The 14,176-nt window shown below is 44.2% G+C and overlaps 1 protein-coding gene across 9 annotated transcripts in view; it reads left to right on the forward strand.

The window, feature by feature from the left end:
* The first annotated feature begins 529 nt into the window (after positions 1 to 529).
* The window catches only part of Setd2 (SET domain containing 2, histone lysine methyltransferase), a 108,131-nt gene continuing 94,484 nt past the window's right edge, over positions 530 to 14,176 (forward strand). For 5 of the 9 annotated variants that reach the window (XR_013052958.1, XR_013052956.1, XR_013052957.1 and 2 more), the window contains exons 1-2: positions 1,407 to 1,899; positions 3,072 to 3,178. Coding sequence is in view for 5 of the 9 variants with exons in the window: in XM_076577151.1 (XP_076433266.1) it covers positions 1,798 to 1,899; positions 3,072 to 3,178 (209 nt within the window). In the remaining 4 variants the exon portion in view is untranslated. Of the gene's footprint in view, positions 760 to 1,002; positions 1,900 to 3,071; positions 3,179 to 14,176 lie in introns of those variants that run through there. The other 4 variants (XM_076577154.1, XM_076577153.1, XM_076577152.1 and 1 more) reach the window with 4 other exon arrangements.

Below are 14,176 nucleotides of genomic sequence, written 5' to 3' on the forward strand. Positions count from 1 at the left end.
GGAAGGCAGGAGGTGGCGGGGACACGGTGGTGGGGGCGGCGGGAGCAGACCCGGCGGGAGGCTGGCAGGAGGAGGGCGTATCCGAGGAGCCCGGCCCGAGAAGCTTCCCCAGCTTAGCTTGGCTTCGGTTGGCGTTGAGAGCGGGATGAAGAGGCAAGGGAGAAGAAATACAGGGGCGAGAGCGGCAGCTGCGCTACCTCCCAGCCTGGAGGCCCGGCTCTCCGAGGGCTCCGAGGGCCTCGGCCAGCTCGGCGGGCGCCGGCCCTGCAGCTCGGGGACCCGCCTACAACACTCAGCCCTGGGCCTTATTGTTCCGGGAAGCCGCAGGCTAGGCCCGGCCCGGCCCGCGGGTTGCACCCGCCCCTGCCAGGGTCGGCGGGCTGGGGCTGGCGCGCCGACTGGCGGCCGGTGGGCTGCCTGTGCGTGTCTCTTTAAGGGGCTGGGCCTGCAAGGCTGCAGGGCGGGCGGGGTGCGCGTTGCTCCGGGAGTGTGTGAGGGAGAGAGCGGCGGGCGGTTGCCGGAGGGAGGGAGGGAGGGAGCGAGCAGGCGGGCGAGCCAGCCAGCCAGCGACGCGGGCCGCCCCTGCCGCCGCCGCGATCGGACCCGCGGCCTCCTCCCCTCCGGTCCCCTCCCCCGCCTCGGCCTGCCGCGGGGAGGGGGCTAGCGTCGCCGCCTCCAGCTGCTCCTCATGAAGCAGCTGCCGTCGCAGCCGCCACCGAAGATGGGGGATTTCTACGATCCCGAGCACCCGACCCCTGAGTAAGTCTCAGGTCCGCGGCCTCCCGCTGCCGTGGGTCGCCTCAGCCGAGGGCGGCGCGTCCTCACCGGTGGCGGCGCGCGGGGTAACGGGCCCCGGGCGGCTTCGCGCGGTCGTGGTGGGGAGAGCAGGCCGGGCGCAGCCACTTGAGGCCGCCTGGCCTGGCCTGGCCTCGGCCGCCCGGGCGGTTGGGCCTGGCGCGGGTACCGCTGCGACGCGAGCCGCGGCAGTTGGGGCGGCCCGGTGGGGGAGGGGCGGCCGCTGCCGTTGCCGCGTCCTCAGGCGGCCAGCCCAGGGCTCGGCGCTCCCCCGCGGCTCCTCCGGGACGCTCCGCGGCGCCCCGGGCTTCTGTTGCCAACCGCGGTGCAGAGTCCAGGGCGCCGCTGAGGCCAAAGTCGGTTCTAGGACGCCGCGAGTGCAGGCCGAGAATCCCCGGGCTCGGGTGGAAGCCCGGCCCGTCGCCCGGCCTACCGGTGACGGCAACTCCGACCGGAAGGGCCTAGCGCGCGTCTCCCCGCTGCGGTCCGCGGAGGGGCCCCGCGTTGCACTCTTGGTTTTGATTTTCTTTTTCTTTTTCCTTCTGGGGCACTCGAGCCTGGCCCAGCAGTGCTGTGAGCTTCCCAGTCTGCACCTTTGGCACTTGGGTTTTGTAATGGTGGCGAGGTTTGTCTGGTCTCGTTGTTAAGGTGACACCAGTTTTGTTTTTACCTGAAAGTGAAAACCTGACAAACGTTTCTTTTCTCGATTATGAGGCACGAACACTTTGGCATACTGTTCCTTAGGTAACAGAATCTTACCTACAAGGATGACTCTTTTGCTGCGTGTGAAGATTTATTAAGAGACCCAGAAATCTCTTTGCATATTCTTATCTAAAGAAGATAGTGTTCTTGTAAAGCGAAATACAGTTTTGTCCAAAATGTAGTTTCTTTTCAGTTAGGACACTTTTGTGTTTCTGTTGGACAGTATCTGGTAGCACAGCATGCTTCCATCCCCGTCAGATTTGGTGGTCTACACCTGTAGTAAGTACCACCTGAGCTAGCATGGTGGGCAGCTGCTTACTGAAGACGGCCTCAACAACACAAGTAAACAGAAAGCTTCCCCTGGAGAGTCTGCAGTCAGTTCCTTCCCTAAGCCCTCACAAGGTCGTTTTTGTTGTTGTTTTGTTGTTTTGTTTTTTTAGAGAAATGGTCTCACTCTGTTGCCCAGGCTGGTCTTAAATTTACAGTGTAGCCCAGGCTGGCCTTGAACCTGGGGATCCTCCCTCTTCAGCCTCCTGACCGCTGGGATTACAGGTGCTGGCCACTAACCGACCTGAAAACCATTGTTCAACTGGATTCGCTCCTATTGATGTCTACGACTTAAGGGCACACAAAATTCATTTCAAAGTTAGCGTTTATAGGGATTTCTAGTGAAACTTAAACTTTTATAACAAGTATGACACATACATTCTTTGGAACCTTAGCCAAAAATTTTAACCTTGGTTCAGAAGTGTCTGGATCTTCCATGATAGTTTTTTGGTATTGTAACACAAAAGTTATTTTGTTGGAGTGTTGGTTATCTGCACACAAAAAGCAAAATCCCTATGTTGCCTTAAGAAAAAAGTACACAATTTTATTGGGAGAATTTTGATGGTCCAGTTCCCAACGTAAGAACAGCCTGAGTAGTTTCATCTTGCTTGCTTTTAAGCTTGCAGAGACCCTTCTGCCTGCCGCCCTCTGGCTTTTTAGTCACAGTGCGCTTTGCAGCGATAGGCTTGATACAGACATCACCTCTGTGCACACACAGTCTTTATGTGGTCTTAATAAAATGAAATCCATCTCTTTCTTGCAGTCGTAAACCAGCATGGCTTTATCCTTTCCTGGGTTCTTGGCTTTGGATTAACATTTTAATTAGAATGTTTGGATTTACTGTACAATCAGTCCAGTAGCAAAGTTCTGTTATAGGGGTTTGAGACTTGAACAATCTCAAAAGGAATTTGTATAATTCAATCAGTGTTGACCGCTTCCCTTGTACAAAGTACCACACTAGCCCCAGGAAAGGTGCAGAGCCTTCCAGTGACTTTTTCCAGGTTTCGTGGTGAAGTCTAAAAGCTGATAGGATTATATCTTTTTTTTTAATTGGAGGAAAACATTTTTCATAATATGTGGAAAAATGGGGTCAGAAATGTATCTTTACTGTGCAAGTGAGGAATAATGTTTATTGTTTTTCACAGTCTCGGGATTTTATTTTCTGGCTTTACTGCTTCAGAGTTTTTAATAGTGATGAGTAAGTTCTGATACATGTGTATTTTTTTCCTGTTTATTAACCTGTATAGGTTATAAAATGTTTTTTTAATACTGGACTGAAGATGTTGGTAGGCATCTTGAACAATATCACCTGTTTTACATCAGAAGAAAATGAGGCCTGGCCAAGAAATGAGAAGTGAGTGAGAGCAGACTGAGGAAGTCGTGCTTCAGACTGGGAGGAAGCAAGGTTAAGGACGCACTTCAGAGCCAGACAGACCTGCACTGGGGCACTCATTTAACCTTGAACTAATGGCTTCTCTTGAAGTTTGGGTTTTCCCAGGTGGGGAATGGTTAGCCTAGTGGTAGCAACTTCCTGGGGCTTTGGAGGAGATTACATGAGATAATGAGTGAATAGCTCTTGGCATAGAGTGTGGTGTGTGCAAGTCAGGGTTATTAGGGAAAATTGAGAGGTGTGATTTAAGATAAAAGAGGAGATTGCCTGAAGTTGAGGGGAAACGTGGTTGTGAAGAGGCAAGTCATTCCCTTTCAGACTTGGGATAGTTTGAAATGGTTCTTTGAAAAGGGGAAGTTGAGGTGACATGTAAATTTGCTTTGATTAGAGTTTGAGTTGGGGCCTGGTGGTCTCTATCTGTCTTCTACTCACGAATCAGATGCAAGTGTGTGAGTGTTGGCTTTTCTTACATATAAATGACCTTGTATTCAGGTGAAGTGGCTATACCCTTGAGTAACTACATTAGGTGACCATTATAGTGTAGGGTAGCTAGTGAGGGCAAAGCTCATCCCATCAGTCTTCAGGGACCTGTCATAAAGGAGACACATGATAAAAGGGGAGTTATGCTTTTTTTTTTAAAACACAGGCCTATCTTTACTAAAGGTTGGTATTGTAGAGCAACAAAAATTTGTCCTTGTGAAGTTTGCATTCCAATGAGGTCAATGAACAGTTATGCAGAATGAGCAAAGGTAAAATGTTTTAGGAAATCCTATAGAACGTGAGTGATTTATTATTGTTAAAGGAGAGATAGTATACAATGGGGTAAACTGGTAAGCATCCTTGAGAGAGTAATACTTAGAGATACAAAGGGCGTTGGTGGCTCGAGCCTTTAATCTCAGCGTTTGGGAGGTAGAGACAGGTGGATCTCTGGGTTCAAGGCCAGCGTGGTCTACAGAGCCAGTTCCAAGGACGGGCTCAGAAACCCTGTCTCAGAAAAAAACAAAGTGTGTGCGTGTGTATGTAGTGGGGAGTTGTAGGTGGGGTGGCAGGGCAGTAACCATTATAACTCAAGTAGAGGTAATAACGAGCTGAGGAAATATTCCAAGCTCTTCTCAGTGTGGCCAGAACTGAATGAGAAAGAAATTGACCGTCAATTGGTTCACAGTAGGCTGAGTGCAGGTTTCTTAAAGCTTTGTAGAGCTGTTCTAAGGATTTGGCTGGGTCTTTTTTGTTTGATTTTGTTTTTTTGAGAGGAACCCAGGCTGGCTTTGAATTCTTGAGCTCAAATGATCTTCCTGCCTCAGCCTCCTGAGCATCTGGGACTGCATGTGCACCCCGCTGTGAGTTTTAATCAGAGGAATGATATGATTTGCTTTCAGCTTCAGAAGGATCATTTGTAGAATTGCAGAGAGGAACAGAGTGGAAGCCTGAAGACTTGTAAAGAAGCTAGTAATCCAGAAGAGAGTTGCTGGTGGCTTATACCAAGGTAGTATCTGAAATAGATGAATGCTCAATGTGTGTTGAGGATTAAATATGATTTGTTGACACATGTGGCATGTGAGAGAAGTTAAGGATGATGCTAAGGTTTTTGGTCTGTCAGTTGGAAATTTGCCCTCCACTAAGATAGGGATGATGTAGAAAGAGCGAGTTGGATTAGTAGTTCTTTTTTAGGCATAGTAAATTGGAGATGCTGGTTAGACATTTAGGTTGGATTGTTATGCAAGTCTGGTGTTCAGGGAAAGGTCTAAGCTGGAGATAAATTTGTAGTCATCTATTTAGGTAGTGTACAAAGCCACCAGACTGGATGAGATTACCAAGGCATCCACTGTAGAAAAATAAAGACCAGAAAATCTTCTTGGTTTAGTTTAGATAAATTTTAGTATGTAGTTAAGGCTAGTGTGAATTCCATGGTTCTTGTGTCTCTGTGTCCTAAGTGCTGAGAATACAGATGTGAGACCATGAGGCAAGGAATGCTCTTTTGAAGCTCCACTGTGAAGATTTAGTGTATGAGCCTCTTTGTTGTTTTTTTTGCTGATGAGACAGGATCTCACTGATACCTCCTGGTGACCTTCAACTCCTGCCTTGACCTTCTAAGGGATAGGATTACAATTGTGTCCCATCAATAGGCCTGTTGGTACAGACTAGTAATCCTACTAGTAACTGGTAGTCTTAAGGCAGGAGGATCAAATATTCAAGCTTGGTTGGGTTGCTGAGTTAATCCAAGGCCAGCCTTAGCAACTTAGTAAGACCCTGTCTTAAAGAAATAATAATAATGCTGGTGATAGAGTTCAGTGGTTGAACACTTGGATGGCTTGCATGAGTCCCTGGATTCAAGCCCCAGTACTGTAGTGGGTGGAGGGGGAAGTGTATACCACTGTGTCCAGTATGGTTTTTTGAGACAGGTTCTTACCATTGTAGCCTTGGCTAGCCTGGAACTTACTGTGTAGACCAGTCTGGGTCCATGCTCACAGAAATCTGCCTGCTTCTGCCTCCTGAATGCTAGATTAAAGGCCACTATACCTGGCAATTTATTATTATTGTTGCTTAGTCAAGGTCTCTAGAGTTTTGGAACTCACTCTGTAGAACAGGCTGTCCTTGAACTCAGAGATCCTCCTGCCTCTGCCTCCTAAGTCCTGGGATTAAAGGCGTGCGCTACCACTGTCTGGCGTGATTTATCCTTAATAGGAATTTCTAATAACCCTAGTATTTGCTGCTGTTCCATGAGTCTTGTCACTTGTGCTGAAGATAGACTAGTCATGGTGAATGACAGATAGCAAAAGATGGCCAACTTGGGTTAGAGACTTGCTGAGCAACTCATCATTTCTGTTAATTCATTCAATACAGCTATAAAATAGTACCTTAAACAAGAAGATAAAATAACAAAAACTAGAATATTACAATAGTACCTTACGTTATAGGGCACTAAAAACTATTGTAAAACATAGAGGGAGAGTTTATATCTAGAATCATCAACAATCAGGTTTAGATTTCTTTTTGAGAAAATCTGGCTTTTTTTTTTTTTTTTTTTTTTTGTTTGGTTTTGTTGTTTTTCAAGACAGGGTCTCTCTGTGTAGTTTTGGTGCCTGTCCTGGATCTCGCTCTGTAGCCCAGGCTGGCCTTGAACTCACAGAGATCTGCCTGGCTCTGCCTCCTGAGTGCTGGGATTAAAGGTGTGTGCCACTGCCGCCAGGCATCATTTTGTTTTTGAGACAAGATTTTGTTGTGTAGTCTATCCTGGCCTGGAAATTGTTATCTTACTACATTATCCCCTAGAGTGCTGGGGCTGGGATTATAGACATGTGCATCTCAGGTTATAATAGTATAACATTTTTGAGACTTTCCCAATTCTTCTGACTCAAATTAACAAATACTTGCATTATAGACATGAGCCGTTATACTATAATTTTAGCCTAGATTAACCACCAGTAATGGAAATTTTGTCGTTTGTATTACTTTCCCCCAATTTGTGTGTGTGCAGGTGTATGAAAATGAGTGAGTAATCTGTGTGTCTGTGAGGTGGGCTGTGAATGTCACGCTGAATGTGTGGAAGTCAGAGAACCACTGTTGTGGATTAGTTCTCTCCTTATAATTTGGCTTCAAGGGATCACACTGAGGTGGTGAGCCTTGCTTTTTACCTGGTGGGCCGTTTTACCAGCCTCTCATTTTTTTTGGAAATTTTTTTTGGCTGAGCTGTGAGACATCATGACATCAGGATCCTTCTTATTCCCTAAGTGTTTTAATATATGACTTTAAGACATTCCCTTAGCACATTCAGGCAACTTAATATTTATAACTATACTTTTTTTTAATCTCTGAGTATATTTGTATTTAAATTTTGGAGGTAGTTTACTATATTTGCTAAACACAAATGAGGCATTTAAAAAAACAATAAGGTTTGGTAGTCCTTTGTTTCATTTTGGTCAGGCATAGTGGCTACTTAGTGGCCTTTCCAGCTGAGTATGTAAATTGGTTATTTAAATTGAGTTCTAAAGTTGAAGTGAATCTCTAAAGCTGCCTTTTATTTTAGAGTGCTTTTTCTGTCAAATGCTAACATCTAGCTAGTGAAAATAGCTTTGGGATGATGTGGGTGTTGATAAGAATATAATTGTGCAAACAGGCCTGATAGAAGGGCTGCTTACTGGGAACACTGCTGTGGGCTTGCAAGAATTTGGAGCAAGTGGTAGTTTCTGACTATAGCTCTTGCTACTGCCCACTTCCTTGCCAAGTTTAGTTAGACTTTCTCTCTCTCTCTCTCTCTCTTTTTTTTTTTTTTTTCAGAGCTGAAGACGGAACCCAGGGCCTTGCACTTGCTAGGCAAACACTCTACCACTGAGCTAAATGCCCAACCCCTAGACTTTCTCTTTAGGAAGGGTTATATAATGATCCTTTGTGAAATGCTCTTTGTGAAACATGATGTAACTTACACTTTGAGTCTTTTGTCTCATATTTGGCTTCTTGGTAATAGTTATTAATTGTATACTGTCTTTGAGTAGTCAGACAACACCAGGTTTGACAGATAAGAATGTCAAAGCGCACGCCTTTAATCCCAGCACTCGGGAGGCAGAGCCAGGCGGATCTCTGTGAGTTCGAGGCCAGCCTGGTCTACAAAGTGATTTCCAGGAAAGGTGCAAAGCTACACAGAGAAACCTTGTCTCAAAAAACAAAAACAAAACAAAACAAAAAAATAATAATAATAAGAAGAATGTCAAATAGAACAAATATTTATTAAGTATATAATGGCTACAGAAACCCTTCCTATGGAAACCCACTTCTATTCTTCAGCATGTACAAAGGCTTGTGTTAATTTTATTTTGTGTGTGTGTGTACCTGTATACCTATGGAGGTCATTTTGGGAGTCAGTCCCTTGTACCACTTGAGGCCCAGGTGTGGAAATTAGATTGTCAGACTTGGGCAAGTGCCTTTACCCGCTGAGCCATCTCGCTGGTGCCAGCTCGGTTTTGTTTTCCTAGATAGGGTGGGTTTCCTCTCTGTAGCCCTGGCTGTCCTGAAGCTTCCTCTGTAGACCAAGCTGGTCTCGCCTGCCTCTGCCTCCCACTGTGGCTGGCTGGCCTTGATTTTTTTTTTAATTGTCTGGTTAAAAATATGACTGCCATTAATTTATCTATTCCCAGGGCAACTATATGAATCCTAAAACTACATAAACTACATATTTTATAGTACTGCTTCTGTGCTAAAAGTATAGTTGGGTTATCTATAGAGGTGAATTTTATTAACATACAATAAAGTACCTACTTAGAAATTGGTAAAAATGTAGGGCTGGAGAGATGGCTCAACAGTTGAGAGCACTGGCTATTCTTCCAGAGGTCCAGGGTTCAATTCCCAGTACCCACATGGCAGCTCACAACTGTGTGTGACTCCAGTTCCAGGGGAACTGACGCTCTAACACAGACATACATGCAGACAAAACACCGATGCACATAAAATAAAAAATAAATTAAAAAGCACATACAATTTTAATTCTAGCACTCAGAGGCAGAGACAGGCAGATCTCTGTGGGTTCAAAGCCAGCCTGGTCTGCAGAGTGAGTTCCAGGACAGCCAGGGATACACAGAGGAATCTTGGGGGGCGGGGCGGGAGTTGGTTAAAAAAAAAAAAAAAAAAAAAAGTACTTCAAAAGTTCCTTTAAAGTAACCAAAATAGTTATACTCTATGGTAACTTTACCAGGCCCATTAAAAAACAAAACTTGTATTAAATAACATAGGAAGCAAGTTGTGCAATTATAAACAATTTGCTTATTATACATATAATGTATATTGCACATTAACAATAGTTTGTGTAAGAAATAATGTTACTAGCTGATATAAACTTATTGTAATAGTGGTGACTGAGCAGAAAAGACTTTCTTGAATTACAGTATTGGTCAGGTGCTTTAGAATAATAGTGTAACTATTAGAGAGAACCTAATGTTCTTTGTTGGAGTATGTTTTTCTTTGTCATTAAAGAGGATACTGGTGTGGTACTAGACAATGAGATTAAAATCCATGATAGCATATTTTTCAGTTGAACACATGCTTGCTGGAAATTTTTTTGTTAGCTGTGTGTTTTTCTGACATGCATTCACTGCTTAAGCATTTTTGTTTTCAATATTTTCTGCATGAGTGAAGATTTTATTGTTAGTTATGAATGTGTGTGTGTGTGTGTGTGCGCGCGCGCGCGCGTACATGAATGCAGGGACCAGCAATGTCAGATCCCCTGGAAGTGGTATCCCAGGCAATTGGGAGCCATTCTTGTGTTGGGAACTGAACTCAGGCCCTCTGCAAGAGCAGCCATCTTCACAGCCCTATGTAAGTGTTTTAAAATACATGTTTATATATGTGTATGGTTTTATAAGTTTTTCTCTTTAAAATTTTATTTCATCGGTGAGAACCAAGCTTGGGGCCTTATATCCATGCACTGTATTTAGCCCTCTATAACTGAGCTACATCCCCAGTTTTTGTTTTTGTTTTTGGAGACAGCCCTAATCATCCTGGAACTCATTCTGTAGACCAGGCTGGCCTCCAACTCCAAGATCCGCCTGCCTCTGCCTCCCAAGTACCGGGATTAAAGGTGTGCGCCACCACTGGCCATCCCCAGTTCTTTTTTTCTTTTTTTTTTTTTTAACTTTAATAATACTATTTTACGTACATTTTTTTTTTTTTACATCCCAACCACAGTTTCCCCTCCTCCTCCCAGTCTCTCTCCCACTACCTCCCCTCTGTCCCTCCCCATTCACTTCTCTCTGTTTCTCTTCAGAAAAGGGTAGGCCTTCCATGGCTGTTAACTAAACATGGCATATCAAGTTGCAGTAAGACTACCTCCCCTGTCTTAAGGCTGGACAAGGCCACCCAGTATGAGGAAAAGCATCCCCAGTCCTTAACTTCCTGATTTTTAAGATGATTTTGATGGTGCCAAAATCCCGAGGATATAGGGAATGAACAAGATGTGTTTATTCGAATAGAGGAGTCTAGTGTAATCAAAGAATTTTTAGATATTTCTAACAGAAATCACTAACAGCTCGCATTTACTGAACATTTTATGTCAATGCTGTGTGGAGGGTGTTAGACACACTCTCTTTGTAGTAAAGACACTGTTGCTGTCAGTTTTATACAGCTCTTCTGTAGCCTGTTTTTTTGGAAATAACTTAGTTAAAAATGTTTGAATTTATTCAAATTTAGTCTGACTTTTTTTTTATAATTAAACTTTTTTATTCTGTTTCTGTTTTAGAGTCTCGTGTAGTCTAGGCTGACTTCTGACTTACTGTCCACCTGAAGATGACCTTATCCTTCTGCCTCTGCCCCTGTGCTGAGATGACAGGCATGCATGACTATAGCTGAAGTTTTCTTGAATGAAGTAGGGTCTTGCGTACTCTATCTCAGTCTGGCTTTGAACTGGTGGTTCTCCTACCTCTTCCTCCTGCGTGGCTGGGATTATAGGCTGGCCTACAAGGTAGTTTGTTTTTTGAGGGGTAGTGGGGATGGTGGAGGGGGTTCAGACAGGGTTTGTCTCTGTAGTCCTGGAACTCCTCTTGTACAATCAATCAGGCTGGCCTCGAACTCACAGAGATCACTTGCCTCTGCCTCCCAAGTGCTGGGATTAAAGGCACGCGCCACTGCCGCCTGGCCCACTTTTTGTTTTTTAGGATATTTTAGGCCAACCCAGATATTTTTCTTCCTCCTCTTCCTTCTTCCCTCTTTCCCTTTATTTTAGACTGTCTGAAGTAGCTTAGGCTGGCCTCAAACTCTCTACCCTCCTGCCCCAGCTTTCCAAGTGTTGGTTTACTGGTGTGTATTACCATACTCAGCTTTTAGAATAATTTTTTAAAATAAATTATTTTTACTTTATATGAATTGATGTTTTGCCTGCATGTATGTCTGTATGAAGGTGTCAGATCTTGGCGTTAGAGACAGTTGTGAGTTCCCACATGGGTGCTGGGAATTGAACCCGGGTCCTCTGGAAGAGCAGCCAGTGCTCTTAACCTCTGAGCCATCTCTTCAGCCCTAAGAATCGTTTTTTTATTAAAACCAAACAAACAGGTATTGATGAAGAAAAGAGGTCTTTGTGTTTAAAGATAGTAGTGTTACAGATTTACTTTGATTGTTTTTATTTTGAAGGTAGGTGTGTTTTTGTTTTGTTTGTTGTAGTAGGGGTGAGGGGATCAAAACCAGGGCTGTGCAAGTTAGACCAGTACTGAGCTACATTTTTGTCATGTAGGTGGGAAATTTATTATTATTATTATTTTGTTTTTTGAGACAGTTTCTCTGTGTAGCCTTGGCTCTCCTGAAACTGACTCTGTAGACCTGGCTGGCCTCAAACTCAGAGAGCTGCCTGCCTCTGCTTCCCCAGTGCTGGGAATCAAGGTGTGCACCGCCACTGCCCAGCCTGGAGATTTTTAAAGATATATTTATTGTTACTTAGTACTTTTGAGTATTTGCTTGCCTGCAAGTATGTATGTGTACCTCATGCATATCTGGTACCTACAGAAGCCCTAAGAGAGAGCATCAGGTTCCCAGTAAGGAGTTACAGTGGTTTTTTAAACTGTCATATGGGTGGTAGGAACTAATCCTTGAATGTAGGGTTTTAAAAGCTCATTTATGGTGGATCATGGCCTTTGATCCCAACACTAGGGAGGCAGAGGCATGTAGATCTTGAATTTGAGATCTGTCTGGTCTATATAGGGTGTTCCAGGCCAGCCCGGGCTACACAATGAGACTCTGTCTCAAAAGATTGCTAATTTGTATAAGTGTCTTTAACAATTTGAAAGAGTTGACTGACCATCACTTATTTTTGTCCTCCTGTTTAATGCAGCTCAGGTTAAGCAAAATAGGACTGGAAGACTAGCATAAAGTACTCAATCTGGTAAAAACTGGGCAGGTATAGTTTGTGCATTAAATAGATAAGCTTCAGTCCTTCAGTCTGGTTATAATAGTCATTTATCTCAGACTTGTGGTACTGGTTGTGTTTGTTGTATTGATTACTTGGTAGTCATGAGAGCATATGTGTGTATGAGTATCTTATTACCATCTTAAGTATTTAGTATTCCAGTTTTAATCTCAAGAGATTTTGGGAAGAATATGCAGATTTATAGTTTTCTCTGAGAACATAGATGTAATTTTAGTTGTATGGTTTTTATAATTTTTTCCGCTGGGGTGCAACTGTTGTTGTTGTTTTTCTTCTGTTTCACTTTATGTTTATGGGTGTTCTGCCTGCACGTATGCTTATGCATCACATGTGTGCAATGTCTTTGGAGGCCAGAAGATGTCAGCTACTCTGACTTGAGTTAGAGACAGTTGTGAGCTGCCTTGTGGTTGCTTGCCAGGAATTGGACCCTACAAGAGCAGCCAGTGCTCTTAGTTCTTTTTTCCAGTTCCAATGTATGTTTTGAGGCAGGGTCTTTTATTTTATTTTGGTTTTTCCAGACAGGGTTTCTTTGTGTTGTAGCTTTGCACCTTTCCTGGAACTCACTTGGTAGCCCAGGCTGGCCTCAAACTCAAAGAGACAGAGATTTGCCTACCTCTGCCTCCCGAGTGCTGGGATTAAAGGCGTGCGCCACCACTGCCTGGCAAGGCAGGGTCTTATGTAGCACAGATTGGCTTTGAACTTATGTAATTGAATATGATATGTAATTGAATTTCTGATGCTCTATGGCTCTACTACTCAAGTGCTAGGATTACGGGCATGTACTACCATACCTCATTTATTCAGTTCTGGCAATTAAGCCCAGTGTTTCATGCATGTTAGACAAGCACTCTTTTTTTTTTTTTTTCTTGAGACAGGGTTTCTCTGTGTAGCTTTGCGCCTTTTCCTGGAACTCACTTGGTAGCCCAGGCTGGCCTTGAACTCAGAGATCTACCTGCCTCTGCCTCCTGAGTGCTAGGGTTAAAGGCGTGCGCCACCACCGCCCGGCTAGACAAGCACTCTTAACTGAGCTATATATTCCCTAGCCACCTTCTCTGCCCCATCCCCCTTTTTGAGTCTGTGTGTTTTATAGCCCAGGCTAGTTTTAGTTTTGAACTTTGTAATCACAGATGGCCTTGAACTTGTGATCCTTCTGCTTCTCCCTCCCAAGTGTTAGGATTACAGGTGTATATAACCATACCTGGGTGGTTTGTTTGAGGTCAGAGTCTTGTTGATGTTGTGTAGTCACTCCTACCTCAGCATTCTCAGTGACTGGGACTACAGGCACATGCCACAGGGCCTAGACTTTATTTTGAAATTTGACTATGTCTTCATTTGTTTGTAGTCCCTCTTCCTTAAAAAGAATTTCACTGTTGTTATTATTATTATTGTGTGTGGGGGCAAGTGGAGGGTGTTATGTGATGTGCCAACTGGGCCTGTACCTGCCATGACCTGCATATGGTCAGAAGACACCTGTGGAGTCTGTTCTTTCCGCCCTCCTCTATGTGGGTTCCCGGTTCTTAAAGCAGGCACCCTCATCTGTTGAGCCATTTTTCAAGACCCCCCCCCATGCAAGACCACCCTCCCATGCTTTTTGGTGATAATGTAATTGATAAACGTTTTTTGATGCCAACTGTATTTAGATTAAGGAACGAAACAAAACACATAATGGCTTGTATAGTAGCGTTACAATACCTAGAAATATCATTGTTTAAATAAAAGCCACACAGACACTTAACAGGCTTTGTAGACCAAGATGATAATAAATTGAATTCAAGATCTCCCCTTTTGCTTGTTTGTAATTTCATCTTTTTCTCTACTAACATTAGATTATTTTATTGTTTATTTATTTTTGTGGATTTTCGAGACAGGGTTTCTCTGTGTAGCCCTGGCTGCCCTGGAACTCACCCTGTAGATCAGGCTGGCCTTGCTTGGAGATCTGCCTGCCTCTGCCTCCCAAGTGCTGGGATTAAAGGCGTGCGCCACCACCCAGCTTAGTGGTTGTGTTGGTTGGTTTGTGCCACAAGTGCTTGAGGAAGGAACCCAGGGCTTTGTTTATGTTAGAT

Source organism: Peromyscus maniculatus, chromosome 7 (genome assembly GCF_049852395.1).
Source record: "Peromyscus maniculatus bairdii isolate BWxNUB_F1_BW_parent chromosome 7, HU_Pman_BW_mat_3.1, whole genome shotgun sequence".
In the NCBI taxonomy this organism is placed as follows: Eukaryota; Metazoa; Chordata; class Mammalia; order Rodentia; family Cricetidae; genus Peromyscus; species Peromyscus maniculatus.